Here is a 17,329-nt window from a genome sequence, read left to right as displayed (position 1 = left end):
ATTCCAAATGAAAGAATGTTAAAACTGCTGGTATAGAATGTTCAGTAAATGCACCCTTGGACTAAAAACATGAACATTCTTTAAATATATATGTTATTTTTTTAAGGATAGTGCTACTATACATATTTTACATCAGTCCTAATATGAGCATTGAATATTATCCTATATGCAAATGTTCCAACTATGGTGGACCAGCAAATGCATTTATTGCTTTTTACATGGCACAGTTTGCTCAACAAAAGAGAAAGCACAGTAATAACATCATCTACTGCTGTATCACTGTAGAATTAGCAGGCTGGGACATGGAGATGATGAGAAATGTAGACCTTTGGCATATATCATCTATCATAACGGTAAAAACCATTACAAAAACTGGCAATGGACTCATAAGGGCTGCTTGCACCTGTAACAGGTAAGTCATGCATGTGGGACATAAACATATTATTCTGTAGTTATATATTTTTTTACTTTTATTGCAGATTTCCTTTTTTTCCATTTTTATGGTACATTCTCCGTATATATGAACAATGTAGAATTTTACTTTTACTATAGCTTGTTGCTATTTATGAAAAAAAAATTGAACTTGAAGACAAAACCTACCAAACTATATTTAATCAATATATTTATTACATTTATTTGAAGGCAGCAATCCGTACAAATAAAATCATAGTAAATAATTAAATAACATAGATCATTTACAAGTAATTTAATCATAGTTTCTATGATTTGAAGAGCAGGTTAATATAGTTTTAAAGGTATCTTAATCCAAAAACTTTAGTGTGATATATATTAAAGTTTTCCTATCCTTGGATGAGGTGAGTGCATTAGTTTTTTAGGTTTTTTTTTCTTCATTTCATTAAGTAATACTGAGAACAACGCACTTTTGGTCCCTGGGTGACAACACCCACTCTACTGTATGTATGGTGGGAGCCATGGTTGCCAAAATTGCTGGACTAGAAACACAGCATGTCTGTCTTTGTTGATCTCCATTAAGCTCCACACACACACTAGATTTTTGTTGTCAGAAACACTTGTGATTGTGATTGTCTAGTGTGAAAAATCTAGTGTTGGTACAGTCATCCTCCAAAGTTTTACAGAAGGTTCCAAGTGATCTAATGTGTTGGAACGCTAACAGCCAATGCCACCTGAGAATTGCTATCGTTGTCCCCGCAATTGCTTACTTCCCAGCTCTACTTGCTCTTTCCATTGGATGATAATTTTGTGCAACAATAACTGATAAAGTGTGCTTCCTGAGGTGGAGAATGGGGAGTTTAGTAATTTTCAGCGGAAAGATAACATTGTTATTTGTTTCTAGTTTAGTTCATAGGAATTAACACGGTGCATGGTGGCTCAGTGGTTAGCACTCTGGCGTTTGCAGCGCTAAGGCTGCATACACACGTGCAATAATTGTCATTGGAAAGGATCTTTCACGATTCTTTCCATCGACTAAGGACTGCATGATGCATGAACGAGTGCTGTACATACAGCATTGTTCTGCTCTATGGAGAAGGGAGGGGGAACGCTGGAGCGGGACCCTGCTGCGCATTCTCCCCCTTCACTTGCATTACGTTAAACTATAGATTAACATACATTGGTAGGGACATTAGATTGTGAGCCCCTTTGAGGAACAGCTAGCGACATGACTATGGACTTTGCTGCGTAATATGTTGGCATTATATAAATACTGTGTAATAATAACAAGAACACTTTCCCAGAAGAAAGTATTACTTGTACTTCTGAAAAATAGTTCTAAAATAGCTACAGAAGCCATCACATCTATGGATTGGAAAATAACAATATATAACATTTTTTTCTTGTTTGTTTAACTTTTTTTTTTTTTTTTTTAAGGGCTATATCTTCCTTCCGATTGTCTGGTTGTTTATGGATACCTTATATGCTTGGAATTTACAATTTCTTCTAGAATCTTCTTGATTCTTCTTGATACATGATTCCCAGTGTTCAGAACTCTGGCAAAAGCTCTTCACTATTCTTTGCATTATATCATCATCCTGCTTGGGTGATCATTGAGTGTGCATTACAGTGCATTTTCATTTAGAAGTATTATTTGTAAACTACAGACTCAAACGTGTTCCCAACTCTCACCATTTAAGTGAATGGGAGAGGATGAGAACCATTTTTTGCACACAGATGCACATGGCTGCTTGTGACAATGGCAGATCATAGTGCAGTTTCAAAATCTGACAAGTCACTCTTTGCCACATGGTTGGAAGAACTGCAAACACAGCCACAACCGCATGCAATATGTTACCTACAGAGTGGTTTGCCACTCTTGGGTGCACTGCAGCAGTCTGCTATGCACGCAGAAGAGGCCAACCACATGGTTTTTCATTGCAAACATAGAAGGGGCCTAAGAAAACGACCCTCAGGTTTGAGGGTGGGGGGGCTGACAACCAAAAGAGCCGCAAATATAGAGACCATGATATCATATAAGTTTACTATTCAATTTTTATCTCGATAAGAATGATTCTTTAAAACAGTCACAAAATAGTACTGAGATTGTCCATTTTTGACAGCAGCATTATAATAACTTTTGTCAGTGCATGGCTTACACCTGTGTCTAACGGCAAGGAAAATATACATATGTGTGAACAAGCCACTTGGTAAATATGAATTGAACATATGAAGAAAACCACATGTCAAAATGATCAGAAGATCCAGAGATGAAGGAAGCTGAAAGTATATATAAATTGCAACTCTCATGTACAATTTGAACTTGTGCCCCTGCTGAGTCTCCCTATTGTTTTGAAAGACCGATAGGAAGACTTGAGGGGCAAAATAGGACCAAACCTGACTGCTACAAGAAGCCCCTTTCAGTCACTTCTGGTCTATAAGTCTGTGCAATGTACATCAGCATGGCCGCTAATATGATCTACCAAGATCGCATTTGATAGCATAATAACAATTGTCACCCTACAATAGAAAGTGTCTGAAAAATGAATAAAAGCCTGCACATTAAAAAAAATATTACTTTTAGATTTTTGTTAAGATGCTAAAGTTTTAGAATTTGGTTTTATAGCTACTTTAGACTTCCACCGTCCTCAGATCTACTACTGAACATCTTGACACAAACTAGATCACTAGATCACTAGAGATGACTTATGTTTATGCAATATTCCAAAATACATTGCCCAGATTTGCAACAGGATTAACTTTAAACTTGGAGGCATAAAATAATGATCATCAAGGTGAAGGTAAAAAAAAACAATAATCACAATCCAGTTTAATGCTATTTGCTTTTCAGATATAGAATCTTTCTGAGGCTTTGCATGGGACATGGTTAAGTAAAGCATCTTCTGTAGCTATCTGTTGAATAGACGATTGAATAACCTTGCTAACAAGAGAAGCGGCTGTTCTCATTAGGAGAAATTCGTAAATATCAGATTTTGGGTCCACTAGACCAGAAATGTCATTGACCATAGACAGTGTGTTGAGTTCACTTTCACTATCGGTATCTGTACCATCTGTTTCTCTTTCTGTTTTATGGTGAATGTTATCTTCAAAGATGGATGAGTCTTCATTTACTACAGGCCCATTTACTACTCCAGAACTTTGTAAATTTGTATAATCTACAGAAGCTTTACAAATTAGCTCTTGCCCTTTAACAGAGGACCGAGACAGCCTTTTAAAACTTGTTTTTAGGTTAAGATCTTTTTCACCACTACACGTTTTTTTTTCTTGAGTAGAACCAATTTTTTGGTCAGGATGCTTGTTTAGAGGATCAAGCTCACAATTCTTATTGCCGTTTTGGTCCAAATCGTTTTCAGATCTTGGACATTCTTCGGTAGAAGTATCAAGGTTGCTATCACTTTTGCTATTCTCTACATCCAGAGATCTTTGAAGTCTATATTTTGCTGCTAAAACTTCATCATTTCTTTCACTGTCAGCTCCAGATTCCATTGCACCATTTTCTGATGAATCTATCGTACAAAGTGGGTCTTCTGACGTTAAGGTTACATTGGCAGACCGCTTTCCTCTAGAAAAGTTCATGCATGAAATCCTAAGGTTGGAGAACCTTTTCTTTTGTGAAGCCCTGCAAGTACCACTTGTGCTAGTTTCAATGTGTCGAGCACTGAGTTGAGATTGTCTTTTCAAAGAGGAGTTCAATTTCTTTCTAGGAGTTACTAGCCTCTTAAAATTTGCCCAGGTCTTACCAGTTGAATGAACTGAATCTTCTTTTAGATTGGCTGTAGCACAAGTAATGTCCTCTTGATTTACTGAAAGTGGTATAGTTTCTTTTTTGTAGTCGTCATTGGAATCAGAAGCCTTCCGAAGGGCTTTACTTCTTTTTTTGAAACAAATTTTTAATGGCTTGTGTGAGTAACGCCCCTTCTTGTGACGAGATTTTGAAGATCTCTTCATTCCAGATTCAGATTTTTCTGACTCATTTAAGGGTTTGGTTTCTAAGGCAAAAGTGCCATCCTCTAGTTTTCGGAAGGAAAACTTGGCCTCCTTTGTTGTATTAAGATGGTAGGACTCCACAAGGGAGGAGTCACAGGTAAACTCATTGGAGACTTCTTCAAAACCCAGAACCTCACCTTTCTTAGCTGCAACATTTGGGGTTTTCTTCTGACTCTCTTGTAATTCCTTTGAAAGGTTGGAAAGGTTGCTTCGGCTTTGTCTTCTTTTGTGTTTACCTCTCCTCAGGAACACCATTGAGGAGTAGCCTTTAAAGTACTTCCCAACTGGATCACTTTGCCCCTTGCCACTGCTTGTTTGAGAGTGAAGCTTTTCTTTAGATGAGTCAGTAGTATCTACTTTACATCCTGACATTTTATTATAACTGGAGAGCTGCCAAAACTTGCGTCAGATCTGCATTAGCTGTAGAAAAGCAATCTGCTTTTAAGTAATTTATATTGCATTTGGATCTTTTCCATTCCAAAGAATATCACCACACCCTAAGAAAAAGACAAAAGGACAGAAAAATATTGGTCAGTTATATCAACAATCCATATGTTGCCGAGACAGGTTTATGGGTAATTACTTAATAATGAGTCAGGCAAAGCAAATGTAATCAGTTTTTCTTGATTATGATGGTTTGAATGGCACATCTTCCAGATAATATCACTTGGGGATTTTGATAATGAGAAGACTACGTGACATTCCAGGTCTGTTGCACCATTGCAAGACATACTGGGCCTTATCAAAGGTAGACAATCATGACCGAACCTGGATGATCCAGAAACCTGTAATGTTTTTTTAAAATAATATTAGCTAATAATTGGCAAATGTTTTCAATCCTGGACCAGATCCACTCCCAGTTTGCTGAACCACCCAGGTTCTCTTATAAAAATCTCCAGTTTTGGAGAGCATTAATAAATCAAACTCACTCTCTTGTCCTTTCATTTTCTGTTTATTTTACATTATGGTGAAAGTAGCTAAAGAACTGAAACAGTCCCCTGTGCAAAAATTGAAGGACACTATGGCATCAAGAGGTGATATTACAACTTCGAACAATATGATCTTATCATTAAAGTCTTTGAGGAACATATAAATGCATTAATAAATACTGTTCACCAGTATCCCCATATCTAATATATTTATTTTAGTTGAAGTGATTTACCAGTAGTTATAGAAAATGCAAATGACATAAGGACATTACAACGGTAAAATATCTTGGACATGATAGAACCTAAAGCAAATCTTACCTCTTTAACATTCCTCCCACCCTCCTCTTACCAAATTGGCAACCTTAACAAACAACCTTCAGAAACTCAATACCCACTTCATTCTTTAATCTCAGAGATTGGTTGTGGGTGGAAAATATTCCTACATTTCACACACTTGTAAGTGTTCCTTTACATTTGGCTCTCATTAACGTTCATTATACCACTGAGGAAGTATGATATGGTGCATCTTCCACCCCATTCCCCTAGGGTTCCTTAACAATACATAAAAAAACAAACCAACAATGCCAAACTTCAATGTATTTTTCAACTTGGCCCTAACACAATCTTTGTGTTACACCCGGAAATCCTAACACAATGGGGTTTTTAACAAAGGAATATGGGCTGTTCACCATGTAAAGTTACTTATCGCCTTACAAGGGGTATTAGTCTTAGACGTCCACGTACACAAGTGCAATAGTTCTCGTACAATAATCAGCTCAAGGCTGATATCGGATGAAAATCTTGCGTGTGTATAGTGCTCATTGTCCATCGTCGGAAAGACTGTCCTGGTGGATCCACAGACGAGGAACTATTGTAATGGAAGTGAAGGGGAGAGAACTGTCATTCTCCCCCTCCCCTCTCCATAGAACAGAACGGTGCTGTATGTATAGCGCTCATTCATGCATCGTGCAGTCATTTGTCGTTGAAAGGGATCAATTATTGCACGTGTGTACGTAGCCTTACATGCATCTGGCTAAGCTGTGTTGGCTAAGCTGTGTAAACAAAAATCCTCTTTTTTTTTAGAATTCCATGCACGTGATCAAGTATTCTTTGCATAGTGAACTTTTCATGCATACATTCTCTTGACTGTAAGGTTCCAATTGTTGCATTTGTTAAAAATTCTTACTTTCAATGCTTAGCTGCATCACCAACTACAGTACTAACAAATCATATAATCTTTTATCATGATGTCATGAGAACATATAAAACAGTGCAAGCCCAGTGCAACACGACCACTGTTCATGACATGCAAAGTTTTACATGATTCTTATTTATGGAACCCCAGATTCTATACAGGTTCCGCTTTGCTTGGTCTTTAATCATATTTTGTGATTATTATATGTCAAAACCTAAAACTTACATTGCCGTATTCAGCAATGTTCTGCATATTATGCCATCATGTTCCCGCAGTGTAAGAGGAGGTGGATGCATAGTACATGAACAGTGGGAAATCTTGTGACTCTCTGTAGTTATTTAGTTATAGAAAGAATGCACAGAGGTATCCAGCAAATCTGAACAAGCAAGGGAAACACAAACTGTAAATGTTGTTTTTGTTGCTGCCTTATGTTAGAGCTTGTGTTGTTTTGTGCAATCAGAAAATTCCCATTTTGTTTCTATTATGCTGTGTGGATGTCTATTTTAGGTCTGCATTTGACCACCCTTGTATTGTGTTTATTTGTGTGTAGAAGGTCCTTAGATACAGGCAAAGCAGGTTTTGTGTTTGCTTGCATGCGTTTGAGCTGCACTGTTCCAAAAAGCAGTATTTGAGAATAACACCTTTCTAGAGAAGCATTTATACTGCTTCCCCGGGCTCATAAGTGCTTTGTGCTAAATAAAGCTCTAATACTCTTAGTTTGGGGATGGGGTTCTAATGCCCATAACCTGGCAATTATCTTTTTCCACGGCCCACTGGATTCTGTGTATTTTAGCAATAAGCTGAATTTGTTCACAGCAATGCTGCACTGGTTTCCTGTCTATCCTAAACAAGTATATTTTAACAAATACCTCCTGCTTTAACATCACACACCAGCCAGAATGTTTTATTAGGGATTATTTTAAAACAGTTTTTCACATTAATGGTAAAACAGACTGAGATATGAGTAAGTAATTAAAAATAGATATTTACAGTAGGGCCAAAGCACATTTCTCTGCTAAGTTGTGTTGTGGTTGTTTGTGTTAATACAGCACACATCAATGCACATTTAAATAGCACCCCAATGCATTACGCCAACCCAGCTGCGACACACATGCAGGAAAGGACATCACAATGCACAGAAACTCGATGGGCCTGATTTATTAAATATAGCTAAATATATATATACATATAAGCTTTCCAAGATTCGAGAAGATTGACTATTATGGCGGAACCTGGACGATGCAGCAAACCTGAAATGGATTTCTAAAAAATCATTTGTTTTTTGATGGCAAATGTTTTCAATCCTGGACCAGATCAATTCCAGCTTTGCTGGATGACCTAGGTTCTTCCATGACAGTCTATTTTCTCCAGTCTTTGAGAGCTTTCGCAAATCAGGCCCACAAAATAACCATACATTACCATGGGCTATCTTATTGCATGAAAAAAATACGGGGTAATGCAATGTACTAAAACCCCAAGCTATGCATAAGAACTTTGTGTGCCTTTTTGCCAATGTCAGTAAACCAATGGTTCTAAACATTGGGGAAAGGGGAGAAATGCTCCATGGTACCAGGAGGAGGGAGAGTAGAGGAAGCCCAGTCACATAGCACTTTTTATTTTTCTGTAAAGAATCTAAAGCTACCAACCAATTTCCATTTCCAAAGGACCAGTAACAACATTGTTTTTATATAGATAAAGTGAGAAGTGTTAAAACTTCTATCTGGGTTTTATTTCTGTATATGATGATTATAACTTATTTCCAGTGTAATATGGCACCAAACACTTAGAAGGGAGGAGAATGGAAATTTTCTTAATCTCAAACACAGCACAAAACCATGGCAGAGGGGATACATTGTCCCTGTTAATGTTCATTTGGCAGCTCCTGTGTGAAGGGGCACCAGTCAATGTCTCCCAACTATGTGAGATAAGTAATGGTAAAGAAAGGTTTGAGTTGCAAATGACAGACAAATACAGACAGTGACACAGGTGGAGAAGACCCTTCCTAGATTGTTAGCTCTTTGGGGCAGGGTCCTCTCTTCCTGTGTCACTGTCTGTATCAGTCTATCATTTGTAACCCCTATTTAATGTACAGCGCTGCGCAATATGTTGGCGCTATATAAATCCTGTTTATCATTATTATCAATAATAATAATAATAATAATATATATATATATATATATAATAACTGCCAGTTTGCCAGCCACCAAGCAACCCAAAACCAACATTCACTTAAATAAAATGAGCAGGAGTTTGGCATTGTTTTAACATGTGGTCAGGGGGCAAGTTGCTGCATGTAGCTTCAGTTACCCACACTAAATAAACTGCCCTAATACAATAAATGTTATGGCTGCTCAATGCACCAAAAAAGTTGCTCTATTTTAGACAGTCTATCACATTATTGCATTGTCGCAACACAGCTGCATTATGAAGGTGCATTGGAGTGCCATTTATAATGAATAGCACTGCATTGAACTGCATACTATGACTTTCCAGTGCAATAGCATGAAATGGCCTGAAAGAAAGAAAAGAAAAAAAGGGACAAATCCCCAAATAAGTGGCATTATACTGGGAGATATACTTGACACCAGAAAAGAAAAGTAAATCTCCATTAGCAGCACAGACAGCAATACAAACCTAACAGACGTTTTGAATAGGGAATGGTTAAAGTTTAAAGCCTACAAAACTTTAGCAGTTGAATTTCCCTGCACTGCAAGTGTGAAATGCTAATTTTTATTTAGGGTGTTAAGGATGTTTAGGTTTGTTAAGGAAAAAAGTAAAGTAAAAAAATGGTCACATGTTGTCCCAGTATTACAATGCTTATTCTATCTATAGATATACAGATTCTCTTTATACAAGACGTAAGTAGGTTTTCATAATTTCACTGTAAAAGAATTTGTTTTTTTTCTAAATTGTTATGTGTTCTAGGCCTCCCTAAGATAAAGAATGGCTCTAACAAACATTTCCCGATAAGATTGTTCTTGCCTGATGTCATTGCAGACCTTGAATTACAATAATTGTCTGCCTCAAAAGAATGTGATTTTAACAATTATTAACAAGTTGACTTAATTACATATTCATGTATGCAGTTATATTAAAGTGATGTACTATTGTTCTAGTCATTAGGGAGTCAGCTTATTATGTCAGTGTGTTATGTTTAATATTCAGTGTGTATTTACCTGTTGCAACCCTTCTCTGCCAGGAATCCTGCATTATATTATTTCTAAAGGGCTTGAGCTGTGATAAAGATGGATTTTATTTAATATATTGCATTATTCTTGCAGACTTCCATCTCTTGTGCAGCTGTACCTCTTCTCTAATGCATTCCATCTATCAGTTGCAGGCTCTGATGTAATGCCCTACAACCCGCAGTCCTGCATTCTAAGTTATGACACCAAGGATCTGCCCACAGCAAGGAGTGTTAGAAGGAAGAGGATGCCAGGGGAGCATCATGGTACCCTAGGCAAAAATTCACATTTTATAGTTTCAACCTCAAACACACTTAACCTCACTTACCTACATTGCAATGGCATTCTATTTTGCCCAGTATGTGGGGTCTGTGTCCATGTTGGGGAAATTTTCGGAGATATTGGGACAGGAAGTGTCAAAAAAACACCAACACATGCCAAAAACAAAAATACAAGTTGTGTTAGAATAGAATTAGAGTTTATTGCTATTTGAGCCTTATTGTTCTTGTGACCTTACCCCAATTCTTTAGCCTGATGTCAGGATATCAGGGAAAAATCACCCCATTAGGGTCACAAGCAAATTTTCTACTCTAGACAGACTGAAATATATTTTGCTGGTATGCTTTAAACGGAGACGGTCAATTTGCCATTTTCAGCCTTTTTAAACACAAACAAACCATTACCTATTTACTTAATGTTGGTTAAATCCAGGTGGTGACTTTTCTTTACCAAGCATTGTTTAAGTATACCTATCATATGTATGTTTACTAAAATATCAATAAGGTTACTTACCAGAAACATTACAAAAGGCCCATAATATAATAGGTTGGTGTGCAGCTAATGCAATAGTATAATACATACAATAAAAAACAGGCTTCTTGACAACGTAATAAATGATCTTTAGAAAATGAGGCTTTGGCTCGCACTATTTCATGTTATAAAATGATGTAAGCTAATAAAGATAAAAGCCTAGACAGCACCGTGCATATGTCACAGCCAAGAAACAATACACTATTACTTAGAAACATTTCCAAAAAACAGAAAGGTCATACAGTTGCCGTGATTCATACAAACAGTATACCAGTGCCCATGTTTTTTCAAGGTGACCTTGGGTGTGAATCTTACAGTGTCAGTCTATTACAAAAAATATAGCAGGAAGTAATAGAAGATTTCTCCAAAGCACCTAGTCATCACAACAGGATTACCCATTAGATCATTTATTCTTACTTTATGTAGTGATAACTTACAAACCTTACACATTCTTTTCCAACAAAGAAACATTTTGGACTTTAATACATTTAAACCCATCAAAATCAATGCCATTGGGAAATAATAATGCCATGCACTGACATATGGGTAGCTTTAGTTTCACATCTTCCCGTTAACAAGTTTTAAAACTGAACAGTTTTTAACTTACTTACTTTATTTTTAACAACTTACTGTTCTTCTCATTAATATAGGTCACCTTGACATACTGCGCAACAAAAAAAGTCCATAAAAAATAAAAATGTTAAGAAATCTGGACTAATGTAAAACCAAATAAAAATAATAAGGAAAGCAGCAGGAAAAATAATTAGGACAATTTTAACCGTGATGAAGAATCCAAGATATATAAAGGACAACTAAAGGCTTCTGTGTAGTCAAAACAAACCCCAAATCCAATTACTATGTGATGCACAAGGACTCATTTAAACCAAAAAATTGCCTGACCTTCCTAGATTGAGTCCAATCTTCATATGGATATCACACACTCCAGCTTCCAGGCATTGCAGCTCCCAGTGGGAGGGGTTCCACAGCAGAGGCGGTGCTGCCAATCTAGAAAGCAGTGGGTGGGACTAGGCGTGGCTAGGAGTTGATTGACAAGCTATAGGCTTGTGAATCAGCAATGTTAATGCAGAAAACCATGCCCCCTGTTACATATTTTTATTCCATTGCATTGAAAGCAGTCATAGTTTATTTTTGGGTGGCAACTCAGCTCTGAATTTAAATACGGTGCAGCATTGTTACCACCCCATCACAGGAAGCTGTATTACATTTTCTTCAGCTGCAGACATGTAGAGACACTGAAAGTACAAATATAAGATAAATTCTGCAGGAGATATTATTATGGGAAGCCTTTGTTCTACTTTAAATATTAAAACCAACAAAAGAAAAATACAACAGCATATCACTTAATATTAAAACACAGTGCTCAAGGTTAGTTATCTATGCCAAGAGTTGTCATAAGCATTTTGTTAAAATAAGAAAGATGCCTCAGAATTAATAACTGTTATTGCGGGGATGTCATTTTAACATTAATCAATTCAGAAGAGGCTGTTTTCTCTTGACCCGCTTGCATATTCAAACAGTGTGAACATATGTAACGGAATTGAACTGGCACACAAGCACTTAACTCTTTAAAGACAAAGTCTGTTCAATACGGCTGTGCAATAAAGCAATGATTATGTGCAAAGTGCAGTAATATATTCAACTAGATTCTAGCTTACATCATTTTAGAGCAGCTTTTTCCAATTCTTCTACTCCTGAGGAACCCCAAAATTATGTTCAGGTCTTGGGGAATCGCTTCTAAAAACAATTTATTAGGGGATAGTGGGAAAAAAGCCTCTTACATTGGTGGCCAGTGGAAAGAATGCCCCCTATCGAAGTTAGCTAGAACAGGGGTCACCAACAAGTGGTCCATGAGAAAATTTTGGTGGTCTGTGCCGGTGCGTCCCACAGCAGGGTCAAGAGAAGGACTCTCTGGGGGGCGCACTGGCTATGTCCCCCGTATGGACACAACACACTCTATGGGCGGGTTCTGACATCATGATGGGGGGAAGTTTTATCCCTTTGAGCACGGCTTCCCACGCATGCGCAGTCCAGATTCCATGGATTAAGTGGTCCATGAGGTCCGAAAGGTTGGTGGCCACTGGGCTAAAATACTACGTTTATAGACGACGTAAAAAATCATTAGTCCCATGCAGCTGGCTCTACCAAGAGGTGTTGGTCCCATGACTATGCAGACATCATGAAATGGGAAGTCAATCACAATTCAAGGAACCCAATACCTTCTAGAGGAAGCTGGTTGAGAATGACTGCTTTGGATTATTGCAAACAATAGGCCTGATTTATTAAAGCTCTCCAAGGCTGGAGATGATAGACTATCATAGCTCATCCAGCAAACCTGGAAGGGATCTGGTCCAGGGTTGAAAACATTTGCCAAATAATAACAAATGATTTTTAGGAAATCCATTCCAGGTTTGCTGCATCCTCCAGGTTCTCCCATGATAGTCTATCTTCTCCTGTCTTATAGAGGTTTAAGAAATCAGGCCCAATGAGAAGTGATTGCTCACTAAATATACTATTTCCTGCAATAAATACAACACAAGGAGGAAATAATGTTTTATATCAAATAACAATCATATTAGTCTTGGGATTCAATAATAATAATAATAATAATAAGTAAACTGTAAAGCTAAACACCAGATAATACACTGAATACAGATAAAAGATCAATTTCACCTGCCAATGGGTCTGTATTTGTGTTCATTTGGTTGTAAAATTCACAGAATGTTTGGAGGGGCAGGAAACCTAATTTGTCTCTGCTCTAGTTAACAGAACACATGCAGGTCCTGTCTATGCCTGAACTTATGACTGAATAGTGAAAGGAGAAGCAGCATTCTAATGATTCTGTCACTTTGCTCTCCCATCCTTTCAACATTAGCACTGCAGCACACTGGCTCCTGTTTCTCCTTCTCCTTTCTGTTATACATGGTGTAGCAAGAACCAAGTCAAGTTCAGGTACACTTTTTACTAATACACATGTAATGATGCATTTAAGAGGAATACCCCTCTCAAAATCATTAACACCCTTGTTTTTTTGTTGTATGCTCAATACTAGACAGACATGTCCATCTAATCCCATGTTGCACATTTCTACATGATGGCTTTGTTGCTGCATGCTTCTGTCCTGCGTTGGCATCTCAGTTCCAACTTCCACTTTCTCCTGTTGTTGAGCTGGGTTGCATACTCAAGATTCCCAGAAATCAAGAAGATGATCCTGAGGCCTTCTAAGGTTCGTTCATCTCAGGAGGCTTCAGGACAGCATATCCGCATGTCCTGTGATATGACTGCGGTTGACCAGCCAAGGGTTACATCATCCATGCATAGGAAAAGAATGAAAAGTGGGGGTAGCACCACAATGCAAAAAAGTAATTCTATAAGGTGGGGAGAAAGCTATGATAGGAAGTCTGTTTATTAGGAAGTCCTCTTTAATAAACACAGAGCTGCAATTATTTATATCCTATATATATGTTTGGGGTCCAGCTTTAAAAACATTACCCATTTTCCTAACTTAAATATTAAAAACACCTATGCTTGCCTTCCCACTAGGTGGGCACCACCCATCGGACATCTGCCTATCATATAACATGAGTGTTCACTAAAGGGAAAACCCCTTTAAATGGAATCAGGTGGCTCAGGGGTTAGCACTCAGGCATTTGCAGTGCTGGGTCCCAGGTTCGATTCCCAGCCAGGACATTATCTGCATGGAGTTTGTAGGTTCTCCCCGTGTCTGCGTGGGTCTCCTCCCACATCCCAAAAACGTACAGTGGGGCTAATTGGCTTCTCCCTAAAAAAATTGACCTTAAACTACATTAATGACATATGACTATGGTAGGGACATTAGATTGTGAGCTCCTTTGAGGGACAGTAAGTGACAGGACTATGGACTTTGTACAGTGCTGCGTAATATGATGGCACTATGTAATAATACCAATCTTACTAATAAAATATTATTGTGACAATTTTGTATCCACCCCCATACGTTGGTGTTAATATTACGATTACAGACGTGCATGAATTAGTTAAAAACATTATTTTGCCCTAAAACATTGATGGCGTAACGCAATCAGTAATGCCCTCCCGTCTTTAAAACTAACCTTGATTAGTGCTCACAGTGCATTAAATTGATTGCAGAGGCTATTTCATGCCTCAATCTCATGAGACTCTCATGCAAAGGTCACATTCTTACATATTCCCTTAATCATAATCAGATTCCAATCTATTACACGGTCATTTCCTATGTCATGGTCAATACACGTGATGACTTTTTTTGGAAGATTTAGAAAATTAGCTATCTGCCAAAGCAGGTAATGACAAAATCGTATATGTAGCAAAATGTATAAGCATTGAAACATTTGTTATGTGATATATATATAATTTACAGCTCAGTAATGAAATGCAGCACCGTGAATATTTAAGGTAGCAATGACCAAAGCGGTGTGCCGAAATCCATTCCAACCAATCAGAGCCCAGGGTAATAAAGGCAGGTGTGTGAAAGATGGTTTTCATGGGTTACTGCACTTTGTACATTGCTGTTTGCCTTGATCATCTATGAGTACCACCAACCCTGCAGCATAATGTGCTTACAATACATAACACCATACCACTATGACAAATCTATATGCTACAAGCAAAAAAAGAAAAAAAAAGCAGCAAGCTGCAAAGCTATTAATCAAGAAAGATTTATAAAAATAGAATTACCTTGTTTTGTCTTGTGAACTTACAAATCTTAGTTCCCAGGCTGGACCAGTGTCATCCTTGCACAAGCTCTGTGTTCTCTCTGTGCTTGTTTCTATAAGACAGGTCATGCTGCATTCAGAGCCAGATGGAAACTCCTACACACAGGCCTGTGATTGGTCATTGCTGTAGCAACTGGGATGATGGACAGCTCTGTTTCACAATGACAAAATCAAAGTTGTTAATAATGAGCCCCCACAAAGTAACAGAGTGGGTTGCAATTGTAGCAAGGAGCAAAAATAAAAAAAAGTGTGACATTGCTTGGGAGTACATTATGCTGCAGCCGGGAATTGATTGTGCTCTTTGAAACAAATTAAATAAATTGCACAGAAGTGACATATTCATCTGTGTTCATGAAACATCTCTGACAGGTGATTCATTGCCGTTGTGTTGTTTACTGGATGCTATATCAGCAAAATAACTCAAAGCCCAGCTATTAGCCTTTTATTATTATTATTATTATTAATATTATTATTATTATATATCATAATATATATGATTTATATAGCACCAACATATTACGCAGCGCTGTACATTAAATAGCCTTCTCTATAGATTATTCCTACAGGTTGATAGGGGCATGGGGACAAGCTGGGTTGGTTTGAAGCAGTGTTTGCCAAACTTCCGGACCTCACGGACTACTAAATTCATGATTTTAAATCCCGCGGACCATTATTATGAATTTTTTTATAAAGATAAATACATTTGTAAAGTAATGATCTTCCTAATGCCTGACGAGGACTGTGGAGGTTCTGATTCATTGATCCTATTGATACTATTGTGACTATTATCATTAGTTGCATTGTCTTTGGTATTACTAAAGAAATGCAAAATGTATCCATGGACCACTGGTTGGTGACCACTGGTTTAAAGGGAACATGTTTATTCTTAAAAATTAGCATCTATAAAGAATCTTTTTATTCTTTCTTTTTAAAAGATTTTTTTAGATCATTGCATACAACTCTGCTAAATAACCTACTGATATAGTTACATAGTAAGTTAGGGTAAAAAAAAGACATAAGTCCATCAACCACTAGAGAAATAAACATATCCCAGATATAAAACCCCATGGACATAGTTAATTTAGATGAAGGCAAAAAATCCCTGGTACAATTTGCTTCAACAGGAGAAAACAATTCCTTCTTGATTCCATGAATTGAATGTTCCCTGGATCAATGGTCTCTGTTATCTTAAGACAACTTTATTAGAATTTATGGAGCTAGTTGGGTTGCTGAATGTGTCTCTGGCACCTTGTGCTTTGTGCAATTCCTGGCGTGCATCCAAAAATGTATCATATAATTAGTGGGCCTGATTTATTAAAGCTCTCCAAGGCAGGAGATTTCTTCAAAGTAATTTGCTATTTGCTAGCATATGTTTAAATCCTGGAGCAGATCCATTCCAGGTTTGCTGGATCACCCAGCTTCACAGATGAAAGTGTATCATCTGCAGCCTTGGAGAGCTTTAACAAATCAGGACCATTTTGCAGCAATGTGCAATGGGCACCAAAGGAAGCAATAGAGTAATATTAATTGTTTGCAAGTCAAAGAAATACCTTCTGAGGTGAAGTGTAAGTTAAAATAAGGATGTTGGCAAGAATGCATTGTGTCTCCCTTGTTTAAATCATTGTAGGGGTATGAATTGGTCTTATAGGAGTGCAATGGCTGCCCTTTTCTGACTGCCATTGGTTGGGGTTGTAATTAAGGGTGCAGTACAATCCACCAATATGGCCCCATTAAAATGTAGCTTTCGGGGTCCTGTGATTTCTTATAATGCCCCTGTTTATATAAACTGTCATCATCATTGTTCTTTACAGGGCCAATGGCTGACATAGCCAACATTGGGCCCCTGTGCAGAACTGACTTAGGACCACAGTGCCATATTTGGGGGCCCTGGAGAGCATGGGGGCCTTGTGCAGCTTCATACTTTGCTCCTGCCTATAACCACCCCTGTACAAAGCCACCTGCTCCTTTGTTACCAAATTTAAAGTGAGCAATTAACTTTTCTTATTTCATGGCTTTTGGTTTGCTAAGCATATCACAGAA

The 17,329-nt window shown here is 37.6% G+C and overlaps 1 protein-coding gene across 1 annotated transcript; it reads right to left on the bottom strand.

The window, feature by feature from the left end:
• Positions 1-583: 583 nt before the first annotated feature.
• Positions 584-15,345, bottom strand: AKAP5 (A-kinase anchoring protein 5). Its single transcript, XM_072428361.1, has 2 exons — positions 15,252-15,345; positions 584-4,916 (listed from the first exon to the last, which is right to left on the bottom strand). The coding sequence occupies exon 2, from the start codon at positions 4,789-4,791 to the stop codon at positions 3,259-3,261; it is 1,533 nt and encodes a 510-aa protein (XP_072284462.1). The 5' UTR covers positions 4,792-4,916; positions 15,252-15,345; the 3' UTR covers positions 584-3,258.
• Positions 15,346-17,329: the final 1,984 nt, after the last annotated feature.

This window comes from Pyxicephalus adspersus, chromosome 12 (genome assembly GCF_032062135.1).
Source record: "Pyxicephalus adspersus chromosome 12, UCB_Pads_2.0, whole genome shotgun sequence".
Taxonomy (NCBI): Eukaryota; Metazoa; Chordata; class Amphibia; order Anura; family Pyxicephalidae; genus Pyxicephalus; species Pyxicephalus adspersus.
Note: the sequence above shows the minus strand (reverse complement) of the source record. Positions and strands in the feature narration are given on the sequence as shown.

Excerpts from the sequence above, each read along its gene's own strand:
- AKAP5 (XM_072428361.1), bottom strand. The coding sequence starts at position 4,791 with ATGTCAGGATGTAAAGTAGATACTACTGACTCATCTAAAGAAAAGCTT.